The sequence below is a fragment of the Ahaetulla prasina genome, chromosome 7, assembly GCF_028640845.1.
Source record: "Ahaetulla prasina isolate Xishuangbanna chromosome 7, ASM2864084v1, whole genome shotgun sequence".
Taxonomy (NCBI): Eukaryota; Metazoa; Chordata; class Lepidosauria; order Squamata; family Colubridae; genus Ahaetulla; species Ahaetulla prasina.
The window spans coordinates 16,730,326-16,744,484 of NC_080545.1; the positions used below are offsets into that span (position 1 = coordinate 16,730,326).

General features: G+C 41.1%; 1 protein-coding gene across 1 annotated transcript in view; it reads right to left on the reverse strand.

Moving 5' to 3' along the window:
• Window positions 1-894: 894 nt before the first annotated feature.
• The window catches only part of MPPED1 (metallophosphoesterase domain containing 1), a 75,036-nt gene continuing 61,771 nt past the window's right edge, over window positions 895-14,159 (reverse strand). The window contains exons 4-6 of the mRNA XM_058190530.1: window positions 10,176-10,291; window positions 5,518-5,631; window positions 895-1,356 (exon numbers count right to left, since the gene is read on the reverse strand). Of these exons, the coding sequence (XP_058046513.1) occupies window positions 1,238-1,356; window positions 5,518-5,631; window positions 10,176-10,291 (349 nt within the window). The 3' untranslated portion in view covers window positions 895-1,237. The remainder of the gene's footprint in view (window positions 1,357-5,517; window positions 5,632-10,175; window positions 10,292-14,159) is intronic.

Consider the following 14,159-nt stretch of genomic DNA (forward strand, 5'->3'; position numbering starts at 1 on the left):
CGCTAGCGATCACTTTGAAGTGATAACTTTTGACGTCAGTATTGCTATGGGTGATTTATCAATTATGTGCTATCTATTCGGTGCTGATTTTTTTTTTACTCTTGCCATTATTTTTGTTATAAATAACTCAAGGCAGTGAACATATTTATTATTCCTTCCTCCTCCTATTTTCCCCACAGTAACAACCTTGTTGTTGGTTATTGGACTGAGAGAGAATGATTGGCTCAAAGTCATCCAGCCAGTTTTCATGTCTTAAGATGGACTAAAACTCAGAGTCTCCTAGTTTCTAGCCTGGTACCTTAACCACCAGGCCAAACTGGCTTTTGGTCTTAATGATTATAGAGATAGATCTTATCCAGGATCACTGCTATGACCAAATTATATTTAAAAATAACAGCAAAAAGCAACAACAGAACCTGAACAATCTGTTTAATTTGCTTTGGGCAACTGTGGGTTCTACCTGATGCTTCCACATCGTTGCTCAGGAAAAAGCCAACGGAGGCCACTATTATCAGCCCTAAGATTACACAACCTAAAAGTTAGTAGATAAGATTTAAAAGTAGCAGAATATCTTATTTATCAGGAGGAAAAACTAATTCCTGAGTTTTCATCTGATTTTAAACCACTTCCTTTTTAAAATGTTTCTGCTGTGCACAGCAATTCAGATTATAACATTTTTCTTTTCATGTTCATTCCCTGTTGCAAACAAGAGTTGTTGCTTTTCTGCACTGTAAAACTGACAGAATGTGTATAGATTTCAAAATAATGCAGAATAAGACTATGATTCTTTTGGTGATTACATGGAGATAATGTTTAAAGAAAGCGTATTTCACACAATTACAAATTTTGACTCTCGATGTGATTATTCTTCTGTGCAGATATAAATGAAGAAGGCTGTTACTGAACACACATATAAAATTGCAAGCATTCATTACAAATCATGTTGCTGAAGAGACGTGTCCTTTCATAAATTCAATACAGCATATGGAATATACAAAATGCAGCAATGTCTATAATGCAGAAGTTGTTTCCTTTTTCATATTAACAATTTTTTTAAAACAATGAAATGCTAAATCCAGGAATACATTTTCAGGAGGTTGTGATGCCAAATGCCTTTGTTACTTGTCCATTTCTATTTTTCCGCGTTGTCTATAAAGAACAATAAAAATAATGCAACAATTTCATGGTTACTTGGCTCTTACGTTGGCATAAATGACATATTTCCATTCTGGCACAATTATGTGTTTCTTGGAGTAGGTAAATCAATTACTATAGGTGGATTCAACGGCTGATAATTCATGGTACAGACAGAAGCATTTACGTAGGTAGTCGTTCCATCAGCCATAACACCGTAACCTAAAAAAATTAAAAACATTGTTATAAATAAGCTTTTTCTCCAGAACACTATTTCTGTTATCATACACCAGTGGTGGTGGATTGGGTGAACCAGTAGAGGCAGCGGTGGGAGCTTCGCCCACCCGCCCGGACATTTCTGTGCATGCACAGAATCTTATGTGCATGGGCAGAAGCATCACACATGTGAGTGCATGCGCATCCATGAGCGAACTGGTAGCAACGGGATTTGAATCAGGGGTGAAATGCTCCTGGTTCGGACCGGATCGTGCAATCCGGTAGCGATGGGGGCGGGTAGTTCGGAGAACTGGTAGCAAAAATCCCTGCCCCCCCCCACACCTCGTTGTTTCTCTTCTCTGTTCCTGAAGCTCTCGGTGGTGATATAGCTACAAACGGCCTTAAATGACTGCCGCGGTGCTTCAAAGGGCCGCACTACAGCTGATCAGCGCTGTAGGTGGCTAGTAGACCGGTGCCTCTATTTTTAAAGAAGGTAGACCGATGCCTCCCAAAAAAAAAGGCAATTAGTAGACTGATGCCTCTATTTTTAAAGAAGGTAGACCGGTGAGATCCCAAATTTTGTAACTTCATTATTTTTATTATTTATTATTATTGGCCATGTCCATTCAGTCATCTGACCACCAAGCCATGCCCACCAATTAAGCCACATCCACAGAACCAGTAGGGAAAATTTTTAGATTTCACCCCTGATTTGAATCCCACTACTGTCATACACCAAAGTTTGGCCATATAGAAATTCTTATTCATCCCACTGAAAGTCAATAAATCACAGCACTAAACTTGAAGGCCTTCTTGAATTCAAGCAAACAACACTCTGATGCCCCCTTTTTTTGAAGAATAGTTTTCAATCCGTACAATTTAAATAATTCCTTGTAAAATTTAGGGGCCGTCCATCTGCAATGAATTCCCTCTCTCTAAAACTTTTAACATTAAACTTGAATTTAGATTAGGCCCCCTCCAACTGAATGCAGGATTCTACTTGGTCCTTCAGGAAGAAAATGGGGCTCTTCTTATGAAGTCATCATTCATGTGAATGAATATTAAGTCTCCATTCGTGGAAGGGTCTTTACATGTTGGATCTGGAGGTCTCCATAGAATTCAGATTCCTTTGAGATGTTCTGAAGCCAAATTGAACGTACATCCAGAGTGAGTTAAGAAGAAGAAAAGAAAAACCAGGTCAGCCATCAGGGCATTATGGTTTTCATGCTCCTGTTTCTTGCCCTTTACCCCATAAAGATATTTTCGACATTAACAGCTTTTAAATAGTATTCAGATGTTACTTCTATATAACTGAATGTCACAATGACCCATGTCTCCTTTATAAGTTGGCTTTGTTGCTACTCTTCATATACTGATGTTTGGAAACAACCTATTAATTGCAGCAGCTTCGGAATTGGACAGAGTTCAGTTCAGCTAAATTATGGAGACATTTCCATGGAGCAAATCATAAGCAAAGGCTGAAGGAAATTTATTTTACAGAAAGCAAAACACAGAAAACAAAAATATGTGGCATGACAGTTGAGGTTAATCATGATTCTGGAAGATCCAAAGTTTCAGAAAATTATTATTCCCCAATTATCTTTGAAAAAATTATTGTAGAAAATCTTCCTAGCACCTTTTTCATTCTCGTATGAAAAATACAGATGTATTTTGTAGATGTAATAAATGTGTGTCGAAAAATAAAGCAGGGTGCAGAGAAGATAATGAGGAACAACTGAAAGTTTTTTACTTTTTTACTATTAGTTTTTACTGAAAGTAATAGAATTCTGTCACATTAGGAAGAATTTTAAAGCGGGATGTTTTCACAAACAATAAGGTTTTCATGAGAATAGACTGGTGGTACAGTAATTATTTCTCCCAGAAATTCAGGAAATGAACACTTGCTTTTTTCTCTTTAGTTAGTAGTAGATATCAGCAGCAGCCATGTCATCATGGAACATTCTAGTACTTAGGTTTCTTTTTTTTTTACATCACCATTTTGAATAACTTGAGAAATCCAAGGTAAAAATCTACTTTGTTATTTTATGTAAATTACTATCATCTGCTGGAATATATTCCTGCTTCCTTTAATGTGTTTATTGCTTAATAGACGTTGGCATGAAACAGCATTCCAACTTAATGGAATGAGCTCCAACATAGTGCCTGAGCAAACGCTATGCAGGTGGTCCTCAATTTATGACCACAATTGAGCCCAATTGTGAATCGCTGCCGTTGATAAGTTAGCAACCCAGTCGTTAAGGGAATAATCCGGCTTCCACATTGACTTTGCTTGTCAGAAGTTTGCAAAGGGGGAATCACATGATCTTGGGACACAGCAAGTCATTAATATGAACCCGTTGCCGAGCATCTGGATTTTGATCACATGATCGTTGGATACTGGAAAGGTCGTAACTTTAAAAACTATCATAAGTCACTTTTTTCGGTGCTACTATAACTTTGAACGGTCACTATACTGTTGTAAGGTGAGGACTACCTGTATATTTACCAGTCTAGATCTGGCTAGAGTTTGCATTACTAGTTGGTAAAAAGTAGGACCTTCAAGGGCATCCGTAAAAATAAAGCTTCCCCTTTATGAGCGGTGCTCATCTCCGTTTCAAAGCCAAAGAGCCAGCGCTGTCTGAAGACGTCTTCGTGGTCATGTGGCCAGCATGACTCAATGCCAAAGGAGCACGGAACGCTGTTACCTTCCCGCCAAAGGTGGTCCCTATTTTTCTACTTGCATTTTTTACGTGCTTTCGAACTGCTAAGTTGGCAGAAGCTGGGACAAGTAACGGGAGCTCACCCTGTTACATGGCAGCACTAGGGATTCGAACCGCTGAACTGCCAACCTTTCGATCAACAAGCTCAGTGTCTTAGGCACTGAGCCACCGCATCCCTCTAGAGTTTGCATTACTAGTTGGTAAAAAGTAGGTCCTTCAAGGGCATCCGTAGGATGAACTATATATGTGTGAAGGTCAACATAGTGACTATGGTTATACAGTTGCTTTATAGACTTTTTTTGTCTTCCTCTATGGACGCAATTACTCATTCTTGCTCAATAATAATAATAATAATAATAATAATAATAATAATAATAATAATAATAATAATAATAATAATAATAATAATAATAATAATAATATTTTAATTTGTATACCGCCCTTCTCCCGAAGGACTCAGGGCGGTGCACAGCCAGAATAAAATACACAAACTATATATACAATACTAAGAACAACCCTTAAAAAACTTATTCGAATGGCCACATTGGAATAAAATATCTCCCTATAAAATTTACAGAAATATAAAACCCATAAAATAGATTTAAAATTTTAAAAATTCAAGCCAGTCCAGGCTCCTTACTTTGCTCCTTACTGTGCAAAGACTGATTTTGAAGCTTATTCAATGTGACAGAAGTTTTTATAGGCCAAAGCAGAGGTGATTAAAGTGCAATTAATCAACGTATCTCTAACCTACTACAGTTAAGTCACAGAAGAGGCTGTACTTCCTGAGAACACTCAGGAAGATAAACCTATCTCAGCATCTACTTCTGTCCTACTATCGTAGCACCACTGAAAATGTCTTGACATATGGCATTCTTGCATGGTATGGGAGCAGCTCTGCAGCGGATAAAAAAGCTCTACATAGAATCATTAAAACTGCCCAGAATATCATTGGGCTCCAGCTACCAGCCCTGGATGACATCTTTGCATCTCACTGTTTGAGGAAGTTGCATAACATTCTCAGAGACTCTTCCCATCCTGCTTACAATCTTTTTGGAATCTGTTGCCTTCTGGCAGAAGATACAGAACAATTAAAACTCGGACCACACATTTTCTGAATAGTTTTATCCCAGAACTATAATTGCACTCAACTATGAATTAATGGGCCACCATCAGTGAGCTGTCGGAAAGCATTACTTGGTCTGTTGTGTGGATGTTTTGTGATTTAGGGGTGGGGAATTTGTGGTGGGTGGGGGTGTCTTTGGGGATTGTTATGTATGTTGGGTTTGTGGTCTTTGGGTGTTAAGTGAATTTCATTGTATGGGTATACTGTGTATATACGTACAATGACAATCACGTTAAACTTAAACTTAATAGATCAACAAATTTGTATTTTTCACTTTAATTTTTATGCATGAAAATAATATACACACATACAATTCCTGACCTTCGTGAATGTGTCCAAAAACATGAAGTCGTGGTTGTATTCGTCTCTGGATTGTATTCAGCAGCTCAACACAGCCTACCCTTTGCATTTTCTTAGGAACCCAATCTAGAAAACCTTCAAAATAAGAAACAAATGCAATTTATAAAACAATGAAAAACTTTACATCTCAAATTCAAGACTCTGCTTCCTTCTATATCTAGCTCTTCTAGCTTTAAGTGAATGTCTGGAAACTTATTTTTGTTCATGTACAGAAATAAAATCGAATAACCATAATAAAATTCAATAAAAATTGAATGACAATGTATACAAGCAGGAGGTATTATAGTCAATCTACCCACTAAAAGCTGCATTCGTGTGTGTGTAAGATAGAAATGCAAATATACAATTTTGGTCAAAAAATGCAAAATAAAGTCTCAATAAATCTATCAGATAATTTTATTATTCTTTTACCTTTACATTATTTTGATTTTGTTGTTGGGGGTATAACCCAGGTAAAAATATAAAATAAGCTCAGAGGCCATTTTTGCGGTTTGTAATGGAGCTAAAATAATTGCAATATCTTAAATGCAGATTTTTAGCAGACAAATAAGTCACTTAACAGTTTAGCATTCAGCAAGGGAGTTGTCAGCCAATGACAGTAACTTGTAAGAAAAGGATCAAATCTAGGTATGAAGGGTGCAGTTGAATTTAGTTAAGAACAGTGAATATAATTATTCCTCATGGCTTCAATATTTGCTTTCTGGCATATTTAAAATTATAATTTGGTAGAAATATTTGGAAAATCTTGGAAATTCTATTCAAGATCTTCATTTTGGGGCAAGTGTATCAGAGGTGGGTTTCAGCAGGTTCTGACCAGTTCTGGAGAACCGGTAGTGGAAATTTTGAGTAGTTCGGAGAACCGGTAGTAAAAATTCTGACTGGCCCCGCCCCCGTCTATTCTCTGCCTCCCGAGTCCCAGCTGATCGGGAGGAAATGGGGATTTTGCAGTAACCTTCCCCTGGAGTGGGGAGGGAATGGAGATTTTACAGTACCCTTCCCCTGCCACGCCCACCAAGCCATGCCACGCCCACCAAGCCATTCCATGCAGCAGTTTCATCCAGCAGTTCCAAGGAGGCTCCACACCCATTTGCACCACTCAGGTGACCCTGAGGACACAGATAAGCCACCTGGTGGCCTTAGCAATTCACTAAAAGAATGCAAATGACCAGTTGTCTGCAAGGAGTATAAATCCTTCCACTCTCCACTATCCAGTCAGAGCTGAAGAAGCTTCTTGGATGAGAAGCAAAACATCTTCAAAGAAAAAAAACACCAGAAAGCCCAGTTGCCTCTTGAAAAAGCACCTTTGGGACCTCGATTATGTGATTCCCACAACGGATAGATCTACTTCTACTTTATCTACAAGTTCCCAAATTCACTCATTAGAAGACTGAACCCAATCAGGTGATAACTGATTCAGTAGCCTGTTAAGCGTTATGTCAGCTCATGATCACCATGCCAAAACTGTGAAGTTCTGAGATCTCTTTTTGCTCCAGTGATTCAGGGAATTACTTGAAGAAGGATCATGTTCTGTCCCCCTTCGCCTCCGTCCGAGCGATGGCTTAATTAGCTGGCACTATCTGGCAGCAAAATAGCGAGCATCTGCCAAGTGTCTCTGTTATCTCCCTCGACGCCGATGAGTCAAACAGTACTTCAGCTCTCAGTTAAGCAGTTAATTTGCCTGCTACGAAGAGACACAGCAGCTCTTGCTGCCTTTATATCCTGTGGAGTGTGGCTCCATGACTCAGCACTTCCTAGGCCTGCCCCACCCCTGCTTCTGTTGTTCCCTCCTCTCCTGCCTACGAAACCTAGGGTCCAGCCAGGCCTGATTGCCATCAGCTGGGTCTGGAGGCGTGGCCTGGGGGGGAAAGAGTCAGGAGACGGAGGCCTCGTTATCTCTTCCACCTGACCTGCCTCAGGTTCCTTGAGCTGAGCCAGGGAAGCTGGCGCTCCCGAGGTAAGTCCTGACGGCCCTTCCCCCTCACTTTCCAAGTCACTTTCTGGCAGGTGGCCCGGCTCGGGGGACGCAGACACAACAGATCATCTATAGCAGGGGTCTCCAACCTTGGCAACTTTACCACTTGTGGACTTCAACTCCCAGAATTCCTCAGCCAGCACGCGCATGAATTGTCTCCTTCATTCCTCTTCCATTTTTTAAAAAAATTCCTCTACCTTCTTTTCCAAATCACCTTTCTGATTTGCTTTTATGTTCATATTTCATTCCTTTAGCAACCACCTGCTAACCACCATATGCTGGGGTCTTTCTCTTCTCGTTGTTTTATGTTCTTGCACCACTGTTAACCAGTGACCCTTAGCAACTGCATATGCTGTGCTTGCACAAGATTCTCATGGACGTCGTATTGTACAGCAATTTGTCAAGAATTTTGCTTTCGGGAAACTTTGCTCAAGCAAAGAAATTCAAGTTGTTGTCACATGACTGGAAATAATTAATTGTAAATGAGAGGGTCTATAAAGGCAGAAAGTATTTCCACTTCAAGAATTTTGCAAACTAAAATCCATGAAATTAACTTCTTCATTAAATTAAGCGTTATTTATGTTGAACATGTTTTTGTCTGCATGCGATGTCAACCTTCTGAAGCTCTCCCATATGTTTGCAACTTATTATGTACACCTGACTACACAAACTAAGAATAATTTATTACACCTAGCGAACACTAAGGAGACTGCCTTAGATATTCTTTTCTTTCCCTTCTTTTAATATTTGGGTTAAACAGTAATCTGCAACTACCAGAAAAGTATAAATCACGTTTGCCAACAATCAGCTAAGCAGGTTCCAAGTTAGAGTTTGTTGGAAAATTATAGTGGCTAATTTCCACTTTAGTTTGTACCTGGCACATATCCATTCAAATACCATATCCAGATCAGATACGGGCACACCCCACATATGGACTAAATACAATGGTGAGTTTCAAATCTTTTTACTACCGGTTCTGTGGGTGTGGGTTGGTGGGCGTGGCATGGCTTGGTGGGTGTGGCTTGGTGGATACTGTAAAATCTCCATTCCCTCCCCACTCCAGGGGAAGGTTACTGCAAAATCCCCATTTCCTCCCGATTAGCTGGGACTCGGGAGGCAGAGAATAGGTGGGGATGGGGGCCAGTCAGAAGTGGTATATACTGGCTCTCTGAACTACTCAAAATTTCCGCTACCAGTTCTTCAGAATTGGTTAGAACCTGCTGAAACCCACATCTGAGCAAAGTATAGCTCAATATTTATTTAATAAACATCAAAAGCAAATAACTGGCATAACAGGACAAAAGCAAGGTAAGAAGAACATCAGCAACAGGCAACAATATACATAATTCCTGTATGTATCCAAAGGTGTAGAATTTCCAATGGAAACAACCTTGTGGACAATGAGCATGGACACTCCCAATTTTTAACATTTTTGTACACAAAACAGCAGCAGATTAGAGATGGAAAGTAAGACACCAGGTTGATACTCCCAGAAGGTAACAAGGAAAACAGGTTGTGAAGAGGATGTGTAGTGTCCCAAACAATCCTGCAGACCCTGCTCAAGCATCGCTTATATGCTATGTCCTGTATAGAAGGACTACAGAAAGGTAGGAAATGAGAGTTGGGTGTTGTTGTGGCTCCAGACCCACAACAAAGGATCTAGGGGCATCTGCAGTGGGGAATGCAAAAAAAGTCAAGATGGTAGCTGGTCTGAAGCCCCATCCATGCTGCACGTAAAAGGGCCAAAGCTTCAAATACAAATTGTGGCTGCCATCTTGAGTTTGTTTTACCACAAACTCAAGATGGCCCTCGATAGTATCTAATGGTGCCCTGATCACTTGAGAAATACAGGTATGGTATGATTATTAACTTGTAGAAACTTTGAGTTGGGAGATCCTGTGTTCGCTTGCAGCGAGATGCATTTTAAATATTTGCAATGAAAATTTAACTTAGCATTAACTTTGAATTATTTTATTCTCAGTGATTAATGAAGGCCAATTCTATCAAGAGACTTTACTAATGTTAGGGCAATAACCAGACATGGACTACTAGCAGGGGTGGGCTGCTGGGGGTTTGCAGGGGTTCGGGAGAACCTCTAGGTAAGATTCTGTGCAGTTCGGAGAACCCCCAAATCCCACTCCTGGCTGGCCCCGTCCACCCCACACCTCCACTCCCAGGAGTCCCTATGTGGTCCATTTTGGATGCAGGTAAGTGCAGGGCGCACACAGAGGTTTGGGGAGGGCGAAAAATGGGCCTACTGGAAGTTTGGGAAGGCTCGAAACGTTTCCGGCCTCCAGAGGGCCTCCAGAGTCTGGGGAGGCCGTTTTCGCTCTCCCGGAGGCTCGAGGAAAGCCTCTGGACCCCAGTGAGGGCAAAAATGGCCCCTGTGCAGAAGGCCAGCTAGGCCACGCCCACCATGGCCATACCCATCCAGCAAACGGGCAGAGAACCCCTTGCTAAAAATTTTGAAGCCCACCCCTGACTTCTAGTGTATTTCAGCAAAAAGCACCCCAGAAACACACCAATTTACATCTGAAGAGCTGCATGGAAAAAGCCAAGACTCAAAATTGTTATCTGTCCCCAAAGACACAGCAGAGGCATATAAATTGAACCTGAACCAGGTAAGTGTTTTTCAGTGTTTTCTTACCAAGAGGCGGTCCGTGTGTAATAAGAATGTCTATTCCATCTGGAATTAGGTTCCATTTCTCTAAGAGTGCTTGGCCTCGCGGAAGATTAAAGCCCCAGCCATAAAACCAAGGTTGCCTGCCAAAGAAAGGGGAAGATAAGTCTTCAATGCTTCGCACATGCTGTGGTTAGCCAGCTGAGCTCCAGTACAAGAGGAGAAGGCCTCTGAATCCACACAGGCGATGTCTCTAATAGCTCAACTCAAATGTTACAGAAGCATGTGTGTGCCACTGCAATTCGGAGTTTATTTATAATGCATGGACGCCCATGTAATTTGGAAAAAAAAGAACATTACCATATCTACTTTCAAAGAATGTACATCAATAAGCAATGAATATTACGCTTTTACTAATTTTAGTATGCTTGAGCCAGTGTAGATGACCTCTATAATAAAGTAACATGCCTAGTTTGGGATGTCTGCATTGATTCTCCTACTGTGTTCGGATAATCTCTTTATTAAAGTGAGTTCCTTCATGCAAAATACCTATGAAAAGTCTTGTCTCCTTGACGGAAGCATTTGTACATGATAAGGGCCTAACCCAGGGGTAGTCAACGTTTTTATACCTACCGCCTACTTCTGTACCTCTGTTAGTAGTAAAATTTTCTAACTGTCCACCGGTTCCACAGTAATGGTGATTTATAAAGTAGGGAAGTTACTTTATAAAATTTATAATTTGACAATTTGACAAAACCTCTACCGCCCACCATGAAAGCTGGAACGGCCACTAGTGGGCGGTAGGGACCAGGTTGACTACCACTGGCCTAACCTGAAACACATAGAGGAGAATCAGTGCAGACACTTAATACAAGAGGTATAGGCCAGGGATGTGTTCTACTTACCTTTACTATCGATTTGCAACAGGGCCACGCATGCACGCTCACTTTGCTTGTGCGCGCGCTTGCGCAGAAGCTTCCTGATGACGTCCAGGTCAGTGGGCGGAGCCTCCCGCCGGTTTTACTACCGGTTCTTGTGAACCAGTCCGAACAGGGGGCAACCCATCACTGGTATAGGCAGTCCCCAACTTATGACCACAATTGAGCCCAACATTTCTGTTGTTCCGTGAGACACTTGTTAAGTGAGTTTTGGCCCATTTTATGACTTTTCTTGCCCATAGTTCCGGTGAATCACTGCAGTTCATAAATTAGTAACCTGGTTGTTAAGTAAATCCAGCTTCCCCATTGACTTTGCTGATCAGAAGGTCGCAAAAGGGGACCCTGGGATGCTGCAACGGTCATAAGTATGAACCAGTTTCCAAGCATCTGAATTTTGATCACATAATCCTGGGGATGCAGTAAAGGGGGTGACTATGAAAAACTGTCGTAAGTCATCATTTTCCGTGCCGTTGTAACTTTGAACAGTCACTAAACAAACTGTTGTAAGCCAAGGGCCACCTGTATTAACTTTTTTCTTTTGATCTTTTTACACCTGTTTACATGGCCACCAGTTTTTTTTTCCTTTTTGGCTTTTTTTTTTTAACAAACTAAGTTGTAATACCATGGCGTTAAGTTTGGAATGGATTCATCTAGTAATGGACTATATCAATTGCATAATAATTATCATTCAATTCATCAAAATCCGAAGGACCCAAAGCTCCTTTTAGCATTGACACATATAAAAAGGCATGTTCAATGGCAGTTTTGAATCCCTGCCCCAGGGATGGTATTCACTTAACTTTCCCTACCAGTTTGCAAATGTGCATGTATGCACGTGCCCTGTCCATGCATACATCCAGGTTTCCACGCATGCACCCGGCTTCAAAAACGTGCCTAAATAGGATGGCATAAAGCCGGGGTGGGTGGGTAGGCCCACCCACAATTTCTGCTACCGGTTTGGGCAAACCGGTCGGAACCAGCTGAATACCACCTCTGCCCTGCCCCAGAGACTGTTAGGTGTGCTTTACCCAAATGAATTATATCTTGCTCATTTACAGAGCTATTTCAACAGATACAATTTTGCCTTCTTTTCATAATGCAGTATTCACATTTCCTTTCCGAATGTGGCTCTTCTATTAATGCAAACCTGCCGTACTTAATGGCCTCATACTAGCCACCTATCATACTGTATTAGAAGAAGATTAGCATAGAATTTGGGAATCTGTGACTCATTTAATATGAAAACAGCACACTATAAACTGTAGAGAGTGAATGATACAGAGCCTGGCCCATCTGCTGGTATGTCGATTACTACCAAAAACATGTATCGATAATGACTTAGTTTTGACCAATGACAAACCCAAGAAGGTGGCTTCATTCTTGATCGAGACACGGAAGAAGAAGAAGCAGCAGCAAATAAAGTAAGCAAGACTCAAAATATTTGCATACTCATCTATATATATAAAAGTGAAAACCACACACGCATTAATCACGAAAACTCCAGAACCGTAAAGCCTACAAACTTGAAATTTGCCACGTATGTTCCTCTTGGCTTATAGGTGCGCACTAAGAAAGGATTTTTCAAAATGACCATCAGAGCATTAGTATTTTCTATATTATTATAACACGCTCTGATGCTAATTAGTTAGACGTTCTACTCCCCCTCCCAACTTGAAAATAACTCTGGAGAGAAGGGGATAGGATTGGGGAGGCTTCTGTGGAGCAAGCCTCATGGAGAGAAGGGGCTAGAAAGCCTGAGGGAGAGAAGAGGATAGGATAGGAGACGTTTCTGTGGGGCCAGTCTGAGGGAGAGAAGGGGAAAGGAGAAGATCTATGGGGCCAGCCTGTGGGAGAGAAGGGGAGAGGACAAGAGAGGCTTCTGTGGGGCAAGCCTCATGGAGAGAAGGGGCTAGAAAGCCTGAGGGAGAGAAGAGGATAGGATAGGATCTATGGGGCCAGCTTGAGGTAGAGAAGGGGGTAAGATAAGAGAGGCTTCTATGGAGCCAGCCTGAGGGAGAGGAATAAATAAATTAAATAAATTAATTAATTAATTAAATAAATAAATAGGGAGAGGAGAGGGTTTTGTGGGGCCAGTCTGAGGGAGAAAAGGGGAGAGATCTATGGGGCCAAGCCTGAGGGAAAGAAGGGGAGAGGAGAGGATCTATGTGGCCAGCCTGAGGGAGAGACAGGGAGAGGAGAGACTGATCATAACTATTCATTAATTTTCAAACTCTAAGTGTCGATTTGTCAAGCCCAATCACATAGTTTCGTAGCGGAGCACGGGTATTCAGCTAGTAAAAGATAAAATGCAAGATGCCTTAAATTGACATGTATTTTATCACTCTTTTAATTACGGTGACTTAGTCTATTATGCCGTGATTATTTAGCAGCAACTCTCCTGAAAAGAAACAAAACAAGTACCAACGATATAAAAGAATCCCATAATTATCTCTGCTTTTCAGAAAGAAATATTAGAAACAAAAATATGCAATAAATTATATACAAAAGTGTCCACCCTTTAGACGTCTACTTTCAATTAATCAGTTGTTCTGGTATTCCTTAGTAAAAGTAGATACTTTCATTTATATGGTGTTTAATGAACTGCACAGCTTCCCTGGCAAACAGCCTGTTCCACTGGACTTTGATAAGGAACTCATGTCAGACCAGACCTTCTGACCCTCTCACAAAAAAGAGGCCACCTGCTCTGGCTGGGCAAAGGGTGTGTGGAGCAAAGCTGGGGGGCAGGTAAACCTTTCATGTCAGTCCCCCCCCCCAATCCAGGTGTGAAATGCATTGCTAAGTAAGATAGTGTTGCTTAAATATGTTCTGTCTCCTTCCCCACTTCAGCCAGTGGATTCACGGCTGTTATCAGTCCTGGCAGAGAAATCGCAGCTGCCTGCCAAAGTTCAAACAAATGACTCACGTAGCAAGACTTTCAGCTCTTTTTGAAACGGATCAGCTAAACTTTGCTTCCTGTGGAGTGAGAGCAGTCTCAAAGCTCCTTATATATTCTGTGGGGTGGGGCTCCTGCCCCACCCTTCCTTTTGATGACGCCGCCTCTAATCTTCTGAAG